The 16,579-nt window shown below is 36.4% G+C and overlaps 1 protein-coding gene across 1 annotated transcript; it reads left to right on the top strand.

Moving 5' to 3' along the window:
• Window positions 1-623: 623 nt before the first annotated feature.
• On the top strand, window positions 624-16,195 carry KLHL41 (kelch like family member 41). Its single transcript, XM_081052046.1, has 6 exons — window positions 624-1,842; window positions 4,903-5,060; window positions 5,183-5,290; window positions 8,762-8,947; window positions 10,623-10,769; window positions 14,401-16,195. Exons 1-6 carry the CDS (start codon window positions 733-735, stop codon window positions 14,510-14,512), a joined length of 1,821 nt encoding a protein of 606 aa, XP_080908172.1. The 5' UTR covers window positions 624-732; the 3' UTR covers window positions 14,513-16,195.
• The last annotated feature ends 384 nt before the right edge of the window (window positions 16,196-16,579 follow it).

The raw sequence follows: 16,579 nt of genomic DNA on the forward strand, positions 1-16,579 counted from the left end.
GTATGAATAAAGTAAATAATTTTATAATTTAATTCAATACTAATTGCGTTTTTTTCACCTAAGAATAATGTCTTAGGAAATTAGCAGTTTCTCTGCATTTATTATTTCAATTGTGATGGGGTATTATTTTTAAGATTTTTTTTTTCTTAATTATAGTACATAAGTAGAAGTCTTTAAGTTTCCTACTTCCAAAAGAACATTACATATCTCACTGTGTTAAGTGGAAAATAAAAATTTGTGAGTAAGTTATTTGAAAGGGGTATGACTGTTCAAATGAATTCGCTTCATATTTTTGATGCCTGCATCATTAATCCAGATACCCAGGTAGCTTGCCACTAGACCATTTTAGTGGGCTGACTCATTTTTATGATTCAGTTTTGTTAGTTCAATAAACATTTTGTGGTAGCCTTTATCAGCATATCTTCTAATGCTTTCTGTATTTTAAAGCTTTTCACTTCATTTAAATCTCTTGCTTTTTAGCCGTTTCCTTAGTGATAAAAAATTTCAGTTGTTCCTTTCAATCTATAACAGCTGCAAGAACAACTCTTCTTTCCAAACTAGCTCTCCTACATTCCCGTTGTTAGAGTTGGTATCTATATTTAGCTGGTGGGATTAAATTGCAAAGGCTTCAAGCTGGGCAAAGCACACTGATCTGCCTTTTACAGCTAGACCTGTGTGCTGCGAGGAGCTAAGGCCTTCAGTGTCCCCTTCCTTACCCAGGTTACTCACAAAATGGATTCCCAGAGGGAACTCGCAGAGGAACTGCGGCTTTACCAATCCACCCTTCTTCAGGATGGTCTAAAAGATCTCCTGGATGAGAAAAAATTCATCGATTGCACCCTCAAAGCAGGTGACAAAAGTCTTCCTTGCCACAGACTGATTTTGTCAGCTTGTAGTCCTTACTTCCGTGAGTATTTTTTATCTGAAATTGATGAGGCCAAAAAAAAGGAGGTGGTACTAGATAATGTGGACCCTGCTGTACTGGACTTAATCATCAAGTACCTCTACTCTGCCAGCATTGATCTCAACGATGGAAATGTGCAAGATATTTTTGCATTGGCCAGCCGCTTTCAGATCCCCTCCGTGTTCACTGTCTGTGTGTCTTACCTTCAGAAAAGACTTGCTCCTGGTAACTGTCTAGCCATCCTAAGGTTGGGACTTCTTCTCGACTGCCCAAGACTCGCCATCTCTGCCCGTGAATTTGTGTCTGATCGCTTTGTACAGATTTGTAAGGAAGAGGACTTTATGCAACTGTCTCCCCAGGAACTGATCTCAGTCATTTCAAATGACAGCCTAAATGTAGAAAAGGAAGAAGCAGTATTTGAGGCAGTGATGAAGTGGGTGCGAACAGACAAAGAAAACAGGGTTAAAAACCTTAGCGAAGTGTTTGATTGTATCCGTTTTCGCCTTATGACAGAAAAATATTTTAAAGATCATGTTGAGAAAGATGATATCGTTAAAAGCAACCCAGAACTCCAGAAAAAAATCAAAGTTCTCAAAGATGCCTTCGCAGGCAAACTCCCAGAGCCTAGCAAAAATACAGAGAAGGCTGGGGCTGGCGAGATGAATGGTGATGTGGGCGACGAAGACTTACTTCCTGGTTACCTGAATGACATTCCCAGGCATGGAATGTTTGTCAAAGACCTCATCCTCTTGGTTAATGACACAGCCGCAGTGGCTTATGATCCCACAGAAAACGAATGCTACCTTACTGCACTGGCTGAACAGATTCCCAGAAATCATTCCAGCATCGTTACCCAACAAAATCAGGTGTATGTGGTAGGGGGACTATACGTGGATGAAGAAAATAAGGATCAACCACTACAGTCGTATTTCTTCCAGGTAAGAAAGGCTATTTTTACATAAGAAGAGACATAAAGGAAAGGTGGTTACTCACCATCCAGTGAGCTGCTTTGTGACGTGTTCAGGCTGCTTGCATTTTATTCTCCTTGATATCTTATTCCAGTTCAAAAAGAAGCTATAATCAGATTTCCTACCGTTTTCTAAGTTTCCTTGAACTGATTTGAAATTCTTGGCGGTAGCATTTCATCTCTTATTTATAGTTACTGCCTATAATATAATTTTGTTTAAAATGAAAAAAAACATGTATATATTTTACACACTTTGAATTACCATCTAGGAAACACGGCACAGTGTCACTAATTTGGATTGTCTAACAATATTTAGAAATTTTTACTTATGATAATTTTTTTGTTGTTAGTAATTTTTTACATATGACAAACAATCACACTTAGCCATTATTGCAACTTAACCTGTTTTGTGAAACCACAGAAGTTTGCAAGAAAACAAGTCCTCCTAAACTAATAGACTCTTCCTCCCTTGTTTGAAGGGAGTTTGTTTCATAGTAATGCATTGTACTTTATCAGTTTAAAAAGGAATCAGTGACTTCACCTTTATCGTTAATAATGCCAGTACAAATACTCTGTAGCTTACAGCTAGCTCGGAGAGTCTGTTTAGGTCATACCTACTCATGGCCTGGGGTTTATGGACACTTGAGTCGGAAAGATACGGAAGTGTGGCCTGTCATACCACAGTCACTGTGTACTCAAAGTGTGTGAATACTGTGCATTCACAAAATACTATGTTTAACCAGCTTTTTCTAATCTTGAAAAATGTAACTGTAATAATACATCTTAATCATGCTTCTCAATTTTCAAAGTTCCACTGAACTATGTTAACTATGAAATGAAAAAATAAAACAGTAGAAGCTGTAATCGTAAGTCTGAATACAAGCCAGAAATTTTCCTAAGCCCTAATTTTAAATTCAGATAAATTTCAGAAAGGGTAAATTCAATTTAAAAGGCAGTAATTACATCTAGGAAGTAAAAATGATATCAAAGCAAAGATACCTAGAAATCATAGATCCAAGGAATACTCATAGCCTTATCTTTATTCTCTTCTATCCTGTTACTACTCTTACTTTTATTGACACAGCCTCTCATTTCTGGTTCAAGAAACCTGCCTGATGGTCTTCACAGCTACAAAAACAGTTATACAAAGTTGAAAGGGTCAACTCCCTGTCATTACCCATGCCGTGCTCCTTTTAAAAGGCACAAGATGCCAGGATAAAAACACCTGACCATAAAATAGGGTTATGACTAACAAAATACATGTATGAGAATTTCGGGTTTTGCTTTTTTCTGCTTGGTGACATCTGTTTAAAATGTATTAAATTAGGAGTAGTATGACCTTTGGTCGTATGCTGTAAATAAGATGATGAGAATTTTTTACATGGGTAAGGTAATTTTTTTCATAGAATTAATAGATTCACCAAATCTTTGAACAGCACCACATCTTAAAATAATCTAAGTCTAAACCCTAATTTTCAGGAGGAAACTGGAGCCAGCGAGGTTAAACAGCTTGGCAGCTTACCTAGAAAAGAGTCTGTCAGGCAGTTTACAGTTTCTTCTTCTGTAGGAAGTGCCCTATCGGGGGTAGGATGGGGATGTAACCCCTCCAGCGTGGGATTATGGTGGCTGCTGTTCCTATTTTAAAAAACAAACCGGATTTATGTAGTTTGTATTTGAATATCACTTAAAGGCTCTGTGAGGTTGGGCAAATTATTTAACCTTTCTGTGTCTCAGTTTCCTCATCTGTAAAATGGAGATAATAAAAGTGCCTATTCTGGAGGACTAAAGGAGATTACCTGTGTAAAGTATTTAGTGGGAACCCTGTCACAGAGTAAAAACTCCATAAATGTTCATTATTACTTGTACTACATACCACTTTCTTATCAAAGGATTTTCTTCAAAAATGAAAACATTAGTGGCCAACAATCTAGATGTCGAAATCAGTAAATGCAAAGCTAACGATGCACATATGGGGATTAAACCATTCATCTCATCTAGTCTTTATTAGTGCTTTGCTTTCTACTAGATACAGATACAGAGAGGTTTCCACAGGGACCTCTCCCTATACCACAGCCTTTAATATCTGCACCTAATCTTGGTATCCAACTATTCTGGGTTTTCTTCCCTTTTCTTCTGCTACATAGAAGTAGCACTAGAGAGACCAACAAATCTGTGGCTGTACTAACCTCAGAAAGTTGTTTTCTTGTTCCTTGGAGTCCTAAAATGAAATGTGGAAAATCTTAAAATTACCACTAATGTGTTGTAATAGTACTAGTAAGCGGAAGCTGATACCAGCCATAGCAGAATCACCTACCCCGGGGACATGGGCACTTAGAGGGCTGTCTTAGGCTTGCAGAAGCAGCAGTAGCAAAAATAAGCATAGTTACTTCCTAATATAAACAGAGAGAGAGAGGAAGAGAGAGAGAGGGGAGTATTTCAATTGATTCTTAATGAAAGGAGAGGAGATTGTAGGCTATAACAGCTGCCTATATCAGACACTAATAAACCTAAAAGTGTTTGAAGGAAAGAAAAAGCTACTGCCTAACATTCCCGTTGTCTGTGGACTGAGTGACATGTCCAGCTGTCCTGGACGCCGGCTTGGGGAGCATGTTAAATATAGCATGTGGGGATCGCGCACATTCTGTGACCCTCCCGTAGCAACCTCTTTCCCAGCATTGTAAAAGTATTGGGATTCCTGTTCAAATTCCTGAACAAAGAAACATGAGAAGAAAACTTGACAAGAAACTTCAGTTCTAACTGACCTCTGGTGACTATTTTATTCTCTTTCCTTTCTTGAAGTCCTGTACATTTTGGTACTTTCACCTATTTTGATAAGCCAACTAGATTTTCTCATTTTTCTAGGTAATTCAGAGGTACCATAGGATAATTTTGGATTATAGTTTGACTTTGTTTGCAAGATCTTTGACGACCCCAATGAATTCTAAACCACACACAAAGTATAGCATATTTTCTGGTACACCTGTAACTTTTTTTTAACAAGCTCCACAACTCATATGCTTTTTTCTTTCAGCTTGATAATGTAGCATCTGAGTGGGTTGGACTTCCCCCTCTGCCTTCAGCAAGGTGTCTCTTCGGTCTGGGAGAGGTAGATGACAAAATCTATGTAGTTGCGGGCAAAGACCTTCAAACAGAGGCTTCGCTGGATTCGGTATTATGCTACGATCCTGTGTAAGTTGGCATAACATTCCCTTTTCCTAAGCAGGCAGGTGTATGAGTGTCTATAACATATTCATATTTTGAGAATTGGAATTTACTGAAAGCATATAAATTCTATCATCTTCTGATTTTAGGGCTGTCAAATGGAATGAAGTAAAAAACCTTCCTATCAAAGTCTATGGCCATAACGTGATTTCACATAAGGGGATGATATACTGTCTAGGAGGAAAGACAGACGACAAGTAAGTACCCTGAAATCTCCTTGTGGTTTATAGCCAAAGGATTTTTTATTACAAAGGTTCCTTTCTATTTTAATTTGCATCTACATATTGAAATGAGACTTGGTTCTCATCCATAATTCTTTGGAAATAAAATTTTGAAAAGTTATTCAAGTATATTATAAATGATTTCTGAAGGGAAACTGTAGACAATTTGAAAGTTGATAAAGTAAATTTGTAGATGCCCAGCATACAACTAGGAACAAACATTAATACCTCTAACGTAAGCATTCTTATAGTAGAAAAACAGCATTTAGGAACATAAGCAAGTATTTTATTTTGCTAATTTATAATTATATTTTACTACATTAAAACCAATGGGCTTTTTAAATTAATTTAGCCATAAGTAAATAAAAATTAAGTGTATTTCTTTAATGTAGTATTTAAAATATTACTACTAACAGCAGTGCATAAAAATGTGGATTTGTATTTTACATTCATAAAAGAGAATTTAGATAGGTGAGTTTGAAACTGAAAAGCACAGTAAGTAAAAATAAGTTGATTATTTCCTCAGCAATGTTTTACTTATTTACTCCTGAACAGAGGTGGCATGCAAAATATTTAATAACTGGTCACAAACAGGCATTGATCAAACAGAACAGATATACTCTGGTATACCCACTAGCACCCAATCTCTTGTGAGAAAAACAGGATGAAATTTCATATAGAAACCTAACTTGATTTGTAGGCACTTCTCAAGGGATAGGTAATTAGGAAAGAGATCTTAGACCTCAAAGGGAGAAGCGAGTTCAGAGTACTCCAGAAGTCAGTCAGTTAAGCCAGTAGCCTGTCTGATAATATGAAAATTTTCAGATTAAATAGTGAGAATTTCCTGCCCCTGAAAATTCTAATTTGGCTTGTCATCATCTGCCCAGTTAATAGAGATGTCCAATCCTGGAAAGGGCGCCAGAGTTAAGAATTGTAAGGGCAAAACAGGAGAGTAAAATATGGAAATGTGCTAGAAGTAAAGAACTTTATATTCTGGAGTTAGTAATTAATGGTTATTATTCAATTAAAATAATGAATATAGCACAGAGAATGTGATTTTAAAAAGCAATGAGTTTTTATACAATCTTTTTATATTCAAAGGTAACATTCTGAAATTTTGATATCCTCCTTAATCCCAGCTATTAAATCCCATCAAGTGAATATTTAAACAAAGGCTATAAAACCCACTCTGTGCAAAACGTTATTTTGGATGATCTACATTTCTGTTCAAGATCAAATGTCAAACCCACTACAGATGAAATAAAAGTTCTGTAGCTCAAAAAAATCTTATTTGGGGCATTTTTCCTGAGTAAATGGAATGGAAAATCTATGAAGCAGCTTCTGACTTTGGAAACAGTGACCCAGCCAAATAATTAAAATTGTTTCCTTCAAGTAGTATTAGTAACTAGGAAATTGATATGTCAGTAAGCAGCATACAGGCCTGGTCACTAAGAATATAGTAATCTTGAGAATATGATTAACCAAGACAACATTGCTTGGTAAATGCCAAAGTCAAGAACTTTGAAATGAGTCATTATCTAAAAGTGAGCCCTGAATTGCACTCGTTACTACCACTGAATTTGAAGAACATGACTTTGTATCATGCTCTTATCAATAAGTTTTAAAGTCACCAAAAAAACAAACATTCCAATTTTAAAAATGGGCAGAGGACCTGAAAAGACATTTCTCCAAAGAGGACGTACAGATGGCCAACAGACATATGAAAAGATACTCAACATTACTGATCATCAGAGAAATGCAAATAAGAACCACAATGAGATATCACCTCACCCCAGTCAGAATGGCTATCGTCAGTAAATCAACAAACATGTGTTAGTGAGGTTGTGGAGAAAAGGGAACTCTTGTGCACTGTTGGTGGGGCTGCAAATTGGTGCAGCCACTATGGAAAACAGTATGGAGGTACCTTAGAAAATTAAAAATAGAGCTACCTTATGACCCAGCAATTCCACTTCTGGGTATTTATCTGAAGAAATTAAAAACACTAATTTGAAAAGATATATGCATCCCATTTTCACGGCAGCACTGTTTACAATAGCCAAGATATCGAAGCAACCTAAGTGCCCATCAATAGATGAATGGATAAAGATGTGGTACATTTATACAATGGAATATTACTCAGACATAAAAAATAATGAAATCTTACCATTTGCGACAACATGAATGGACCTAGAGGGTATTATGCTAAGTGAAATAAGTCATACTGAGAAAGATAAATGCCATATGATCTCACTTATATGTAGAATCTAAAGAACAGAATAAACAAACAAAACAGAAATAGACTCATAGTTACAGAGAACAAACTGATGGTTGCCAGAGGGGAGGAGGATTGGGAAACTGAGTGAAAAAGGTGAAGGGATTAAAAATATACAAATTGGTAGTCACAAAATAGTCACGTGTATGTAAAATGCAACATAGAGAATATAGTCAATAATGTTGCAATAACTATGTATGGTGCCAGCTGGACACTAATCAGGGGGGATCACTGCATAAATGATATAAATGTCTAACCACTATGCTGTACACCTGAAACTAATATCAAATAATGTTGACTATCAAATAAATAATTTTAAAGATAAATAAAAAAAGTTTTAAAGTAATAGTCCTAGTCAAATATCAGAGGAAATTCTTCTACTTCAGATATCTGAAGGCTGGTCTTTTATAAGACTAAAGACATAAAAGTCTTCACAAAAAGCTGGGGGTTTGTTTCTTTGCTTTTTGGCTTTACCAAATATATCCAGTTAATCGATTATTATTTGGAATTCTGAATTCCCATCAGTAAATTATGGATAACTTTAAGGAAACATAAGAAGAATAATTCAGATGAGTCCAGGTTTTTCTGGTAGCATTTAGCATATAATACTGTTTTCATTACTCATCAGCTCAGATGATTAGTTGTCTAACCTATGGGCCAGAGTTCTTAGAGTTCCTAAAATGCATTGGTGTATCAGTGGTAGACTAAAATGAAATGAGCCGTCATATTACATAGTTAAATTTAAAATAGGTGCATTCTCACCTCATTATTTTTTAACTTAACTGATTCATCCAGATAATGAAATAAACAACATTTTTGTTACTGAGGCACAGTAAAGGGTTTATGATTGTTTTAGTCTATTCATGTCTTTCATTGAAGTTAGCTACAGATAGGATTAAAATCCACCCTCCTAGGGCTTCTAGGCAGTTGCCAAAAGTAAAGGTAACTTACCTTCCAGGAGTATATTTAAGTTATGAAATAGTTTGGATCCTCACATTTGGAATTGTCCTTTGCTTGGTGGCATATGTTCAGATTAAGAATACTTTGGAGTTTTTCTGATCCTCTGCTGTATTACATATTGCATATGAGAAGCACAGCTAAATGACTAATGAAGTTGCTTCTTTCAAAAAAGGAAGCTTCTAAAAGAACCATTTTGTTGTCTTTTATGTTTATAGAAAGTGCACAAACAGGGTTTTTATCTACAACCCCAAAAAAGGAGACTGGAAAGACATGGCTCCTATGAAAACCGCTCGCTCGATGTTTGGAGTGGCAATCCATAAAGGCAAAATTGTGATTGCGGGTGGTGTCACTGAAGATGGGCTTTCAGCTTCAGTGGAAGCTTTTGACCTCACAACCAATAAGTGAGTTACTCTCTCTTACTACATGCACCATGTGAGTCATACTGCTTTCACCTGGGATAAAAATTAAGCTTTCTAATTAGGAAATGAGTGGAGGGCAGGAAGGTAAGGATTGAAGAGAAAATATCTTCATCTGGGTTTCTTTTGCAGTTAGTGGGTGTAAAATTGACTAATATTTTGCTGCATTACAAGTGTTTGTAGTTTGTAACACATGATTCTCAAGTTAATGTTGGAGTGCTTACTTTGTATTTGTTATTAACTTAACTTGTGAATTTAGTTGTGCAAAGGTAACACTTCTGAATAATTATCCACACATAGGTGGATATACATGTCTCTATAGAGTTATTTGATTTGAAATACGTAGTTTCTTTAAGGATGAAAAAACCTCCATCTTAGCTTATGTTATTTGTAAAGCATGAATGCTTCAGACGTTTAATTCTTTTACACTCTTTATAGTATTCTTAAAACTTTCATTTTTGAGCTTTTATTGGCTTAAAGTTATGTGAAAAGACATTTGACAAATATTTATATAAAATTAGTCTTTTTCAAATTTTTGAGCTCACACATCTGGATAAGTATATAGGTTTTATACTCCTAGTTTAGCAATAAAGAAAAAATTAGAGCACTATTATTACTTCTTAAGGAAACCATGTATACTGCCTGATTACACAGTAGACTAGTTCTGCAAATCACAAGGAACTTCTATGGAATAAGACTTAAATAATCATTAAAAATCATGTTTTTGAAGAATATATAATATGGGTAAACTCATGATATAGAAAGTTAAAGCAGTTCACAGTTATAAATATGTTCTTAGTTTGGTTCATATGTATGTATGGATGTTTATATTTTAATTTATGCTTAAATTTATTTTTGTATTTAAAAATGACAAAATTACACCAAAACGTTGCTTATGATTATGTCTGGAGGGCATGATCATAGAACATATTTGTTTTCTTCTATACTATTCTATGTTTTCCAGATTTTCTACAATGTACATATATTATTCTTACAATTGGAAAAACAGATATGTTTTAAGACGAACTATAAGGTCCACTTTTAATGCCAGCGTCATAGAGAGCTACCAAAATGATTAACTCATTCTAGACTCTTGTTCCTCCCAATTAATTTGATTGGTTTTATCTTTCGTTGTCCTATATCAGATGGGTGTTAACATTAAAAACTTCCCTTAAATCCTTTATTTAAAAAAGGTTAAGTACAAATCATTAAAAAAAAAAATTTCCAACCCTAATTTCTAAACTATCCTTATCATGTTCCTTTATTACAAAGGATTTGGAGATTTCTTGAGAAATGATGGTGGATCAGAGTTTTTAAAATTTTGTGTTAGCATTCAAATGAAATCCAGTACAGCAGGGCCTAGGAATCCTAGAAGCGCAGCAAAACTCCCAGCTTACGGCCCATGGTTAGATAACCACTGCTGAAGGTGTTAACTGATATGAAGTATGTTAAGACTGACATAGTGAGAGCTTTATATCTAGTCTGGTTACAACATCTTTTAAATAAAGAAATAATATTTATTTTCCAGTAGCAAACTTAATCTTCTAATTTGGGGTGCTTATGCTAGTTGAATTTATTATAATTTCCTATAATTGTTCAGTAAATGCATTTGGCATTTCTTTTAAGTTTTACACTTGACTATATTTTCAATAATTCCTAGATGGGAGGTAATGACTGAATTTCCCCAAGAAAGAAGTTCCATTAGTCTGGTCAGTCTGGCAGGATCTCTGTATGCCATCGGTGGTTTTGCCATGATTCAAATAGAGTCCAAAGAATTTGCACCCACTGAAGTCAATGACATATGGAAGTAAGTATTTTCATTCCAATTTTCTGAACCAAATCTAAAATCAGATAAGCTACTTCTTGGTGATAGACTAAAATACTCTTTGAACCTAAATGAATGTTTGCATATGCCACTTACTTGATCTGGTCGGTACTGCTTCTAATTAGCTGTGAGCTTGGGGAAAAAACTTATCTGGGTCTGTTTCTTAATTAGTAAAATGAGAATTGGACTGTTGACCTTTTAAGCTCCATTCCAGCTCTAAAAGTGTATGCTCTCGGTAGAGCAAAGGCTACTTCCAAACCACTTACCTTTCTACTAGAGAGTATTTTATTTCCTAAGAAAACAGAGTTCTGAAGAAATATTTAACCTTTTGAGTTTCCCATGAACTCATTGATGCTATTTTAAATCTAGAGTTTTAAAATTCTATTTTAAATCTAAATCATTTAAATTTAAATGATTTTCCAATGTTTTGAGGATAAAGTTACAAAAGCTGTTGGAAAAATGAAAAATTAAAAAGTAGCAATCCATTTGACCTCCCAGATAAATGTAAGTTGTGTCATGAAGAGTCACATAGTCAGGGGCAGTATGTAGAGTGCGTAGATATCTGGTCACCATGGGGAAACCAGTGTCTGCTGAATGGCGCCTGTTGCCTTCTGCCCAGACACCATGCTTGCTGATCTAAGACGACAGGAAACAGATCTCAGTTGCCTGAGGTGAGCGTTAAGTGAGTGAGTTCATGCTGTATACTCACCCAGAAACTGCCAAACTGCTGCTTTCCCCCTCAGCTTAAAGGCCAGCCCCCACTTCCAAGACTGGATGTCCTTATCTGACCTGTCACCAAATTGCCCAGAGCTTTGGTATCTAAAGTATGGTCCTTGGACCAGCAGTGTTGGCAAGTCCTAGGAGCGTCTGGAGAAGTGCAGAATCCCAGGCCCCACCCCAGACGTACTGAGTCAGAAGCTGCATTTTAACAAGATTCCCAGGTGATTTGCTTGCATATTTAAGTTTGTAGGTACAGGCTAGCCCCCATTTTCTGCTAGCGTAGCTGCAGCAGTTATATTAGTGGCCAATGGCTCACTGGTTACAGCTGACGGCCAACTAGCCACAGCTGATGGCCATCCAATCACAGTTGATGGCCATTTACTACCTGAGCCAGCATCTTTCCACATGAGGCCAAGAGAATGCAAACTGCTTTCTGGGGCTCAGTCCCCACAGGTGCGGTCAGTGAGCTGAACCCCACATGAGCCACTGTGGTTCCCCATGGGGGTCACATGCCAAGTTGCTTCAGCAGGAGGAAGTCATAAGCAGCAAAGGAAAGTAGAGCATCTCCTGCAAAAGGCAGCCCTTATATTGCTGAGGGGAGCCTGAAAGAGGGATAGTCTCTGATTGTGGTTTATTTTACAATTAGGGCAGTGGTAGCCAAACTTGCTTGTTCATTGGAATCACCTAGGGAGCTTCAAGAAGTACTGATACTCTGTCCTACCTCTATTGATTGTGATTTAATTGGTGTCAGGATTGTCTGGGCTTTAACTTTTAAAAGACCCTGGCTGATTCTAATGTGCCCACAAGTTTAGGAAGCTCTGGATTAGGAAAGGCAAGAGGGGCATTCATCACTTTGTGCTTGGCTGTAAACTTAAAATTTAGGTACGGGTATTTTCCGTTTGGGTAATAAAATCTAGAATAGTGATTCTCCAACCTTGCGTGTATTAGAATCACTTGAAAAAAAAACTTTAAAAAGAATTCTCATACCCAAGCCATACTCCATATCAATTCAGTCAGCCTCGGGGGTAGAACCAGGCATCAATATTTTTCATGTCTCCATGTGGTTCCAATGTGCAGTCAAATTTGAGGCCCAATGATCCACAATGGTTCCGTTCCCAAAGCAGCATCAGCAGCACCTGGGTATACGGCAGATCTGCAACTTCTCAGGCCTCCCTCAGACCAACTGAAGGGTCTGGGAGTGGGGCCCAGAAATCTGTGACTTGGTTGAAAGCCAATAATCTATGGAAAAGTGGCTGCCCACTTGCCCTCAACTTCTTAGTGAATCTCTATTCACACATGCTGAGAAGGAAAGATAAAATACCACATTCTAAACCTATGGACCCTCTTACTGTGATGTGTAAAATAAAAAAAAATCATTTTTTTCTTGAAATCACTGCATTATTTAGGATTAGCCAAGCTGAACATAAAAACTGTAACTGTCCACAGACAATAGTTTAGTGGTTACCAGAGGGTAAGTGGGGGGGAGAAGGGAGGTAGCTGAAGGTAAAGGGGGTCAAATATATGGTGATGGAAGGAGAATTGACTCTGGGTGGTGAACACACAATGGGACTTATAGATGATGTAATACAGAATTGGACACCTGAAATCTATGTAATTTTACTAACAATTGTCACCCCAATAAACTATAATTTAAAAAAAAAATCTGTAATTGCCAGGACGCAAATGCTTTTAAGCCTCATTTAAACTCAACCTCCTACTGCTTAAATATAAGTGGTCACTTTTTAATTGGGTCATTTAAAACCATTTTTTATCTCTTAATTCGCTGCCCCAAAGTTTGTATAGATAATTAAGGTTCTTCCCTTTTTCAGTAGTAAAATATTTTTTTGCCTACTTTTCTCTCCATAAGAATCACTGGGTGCACAGTACAACTGTTGAGAATTAAATCCGGACCACTGATGAAATTAAATCAGATAGTGCATACCTTACATAGGTATCAGCTCATTTTAAAATTATTATTTTAAATCTTATTCATTCATCATAGAATTATTTGGGATATTTCCTATATGCCAAGTATTGACAGCTTCTGGAAGAGGGAAGATACTCTGGTGAATAAGATATATTATTTGTCCTCAAATACCTTTGAGTTTGTTGAGGACATAAATATGGGGAGGGAATAAAATAGATTAATTGCTAAAATACATATTATATAAAGGACAATGTGGGAGATGGAGAAAAAACAATAAACACTGCTTGGGGAGGCAACAAATGCTTCAGAGAGAAGGCAGCATTTAGGAGTTTCTCATGAAAAGAGAGAAGAGCTTTCCAGGCACCAGAGGAGAGGCTCGTGTTTCAGAGGAATTCAGTTTGTCTGTATCTTTGTAGCCCTGAGTATTCAAAGAGAATGCCCAGTTCTTACCTAATCTGAAGTGCAAAGTCTAGGAGTAGGACTCACACAGGACAACAAAGGGGAAGGAAGTGGGTGCTTATGTAATGACTGACCACTAGTGTCAGGTGCTGGGCACGAGTGTATGCAAACAACTGAAATCATAATCAACGAACAGTCCCCTGCTCGTCCCAGTTCTTACTCTAAAGGTCGAGTCTGCTGGCTTTGACACTTAAAGACCAGCCATATTTATCGGTCCAAAGGTGAATGCTTAATTGCCAGTGTCTATTACTCCTCGTTTCTGGACAGTCTTTGATTCCCAGAGAACACTGTACTGACTAAGCACCCGGAATACCGTAGTAGCAGTGCAGGCGTAGGTCATTCAGAGGAGGCATGTTTGGGGAGGAATTCCGTGCTATTCTACACCAGTCATATGCACCCGCCTCTGGCTAAGAGCCAGTAGGGTTTCTCAGAGAGCTACATTTGTATATTTAACACATAAAAAACTATCTACTTAAAAACTGTTTGTTACTTTGTTTTCCCCATCAGGTATGAAGATGATAAAAAAGAATGGGCTGGGATGTTGAAGGAAATACGTTATGCTTCCGGAGCTAGTTGCCTCGCAACACGTTTAAATCTCTTCAAACTGTCTAAACTATAAACAAGAAGGTGAAGGAAAAAAACATGGATCGGGAGATGTTTGCTTGGATAATAGGGCTTTAATTTATTGGTGTTTTTTTTTAAAGCCCATACAGAGATTGTTGTAGAAATTATTCACTAAGTTATTGTTAGCAGTGGGTATCAAGACCTCAGTCATTGAATTTTCAATGTCATGTTCAGTGCTTAAAACTGTTTTCTAATGAGATAATAAATATTAACTTGAACAGATTATTTCTTTTGTTAATCTATCTCAATCAATTGTAAAGCAGGTTCCCACATTTGGGTTACTAATCCTTTCATTTGCATTGTTAGAGTAACTTTACACTCATTTTCTATTACAAATGAAATCAGAGAATGAAAAATATACATCAACATTTTTTTAAATGTTTAAACATAAAAAACCGTCCCTTGTGCTTCAAGATATGACAGAATCCTGCACATTATATTAAAGATTACATGCCACGAGACTTTGGAAATGCTGTTTAAGGAGTATAATAAATGGGTCTCATTTCAAGGCGAAAAGTCTCTAAGTAAAAGTCTCTAAGTCTAAGTAAAAGTGGTCTTTCTTTTTTCTCCGTTCCTTTTGTGACACTGGTATACTGTTGGTGATTTAAATCAAATTTAATTTTTTTTTTCAATTTAAAACCAAATCAGTTTTCAAGCCATCAACTAAAGTATCTATGGTGGGAAAGTATGCTTAAACAGCTGAGGCAGAAGCTGAGGCCAGTGGGGGCAGAGGAAGGTATACAGTCATTGGTTTAAGCTTTAGCTATTCTTTCAGTGAAAAAGCTACCTATTTGCAAATATCTAATAGAACGAAAGGTGACTATATTATTCCACTTTCTGGGATGTGAGACCCTTACATTCAAGCCTTTTGTTCCTAGTGTACGTAGTAAGTTGGCTCCTGGGTCTGTCCACAACCATCACATTCAACTCTCTGGAAGTCATCAACTAATCATTGCTCATGGGTCTCACATGCTTTTATAGACATGTTTAACTTCTGACATATGTTATTTTCTGAGAACCCTGACTTGGGACTTATTTGGAGTATTCTATGATTGGGGAGAGAGTGCTGAACTATATAGACATGAGATTAAGTTGTAAAAATAATGTTTTGGGATGATGAAATGTTCTGGAACTATAGTGGTAATGATGGTTGCACAACCTGTGAATATACAAAAACCCACTGAACTATACACTAAACGGGTGGATTTTATGGTATGTGAATTATATCTCAATGAAAAAGAGAACACTTTTGTATATAACAATCCCAGTTATATAGATAGACAAACCATCAAACAGAAATATAAGTGTATATATAAAGAAAACAATTTGAATCGGGCAGTCTAGAGAATGAAGAATAAGAGATGTGTTACATGAGAAGTCGGATTATGTGTAACAATAAATGAAGGGTACATTAGGGTCACTTCATGAAGATGTCTATGTATCTAAAGTATACAGTATCTGGGTTTTCATTTATAGACAAAGGAAACAATTTATAAACCTCATCATTCTAATCATTTTACTTGAAAAGTTGCATAGTAAAATATTTTAACCTGTTCAATCAAGGGTTTAGTTATGGTAATCATTGGCTTGGAAATAGGACATGTTCATAAAAATGGACAATAAACACTTAGCATTTAGCATATAAGCTAATAAAAATGCATACCAAGAGGAAATTCAGAATTACGGAGACTGGCTAAGAAGAAACGTCTTTCATTTGCTTAGTGTTGTGATTCTGTTTTTCAGAAAAGGCTCTGTGAAGTTCATATTTTGCAAAATCATTAAGTGTTGAAGCTCAAATCATGCAAAATAATTGGCTATTTTAAACAAGCACTTTAAGCCTTAAACTAAATATCAATGGAGCAAATTACATGCAGGATACACATTTTAAAGGTACACACTTATGACTCAAGGCAATCTAGTTACCAACTTATTTTGGGACAGAATGAATTTAGAGGGTCATGCAGTCAGAAGATAGCAAATTTCAGATGGCCAGTTATTGCACCCCCACCAAGTGGCCTGAGGGTAGTTACAGTATGGTTATCGCTGAGCACAAATATGTCCT

The sequence above is a fragment of the Rhinolophus hipposideros genome (assembly GCF_964194185.1).
Source record: "Rhinolophus hipposideros genome assembly, chromosome: 6".
NCBI lineage: Eukaryota > Metazoa > Chordata > Mammalia > Chiroptera > Rhinolophidae > Rhinolophus > Rhinolophus hipposideros.

Coding starts and splice junctions, on each gene's coding strand:
- KLHL41 (XM_081052046.1), top strand. CDS start 733: ATGGATTCCCAGAGGGAACTCGCAGAGGAACTGCGGCTTTACCAATCC. Junction 5,291..8,761: donor GGAGGAAAGACAGACGACAA/GTAAGTACCCTG, acceptor TTATGTTTATAG/AAAGTGCACAAACAGGGTTT. Junction 8,948..10,622: donor TTTGACCTCACAACCAATAA/GTGAGTTACTCT, acceptor AATAATTCCTAG/ATGGGAGGTAATGACTGAAT.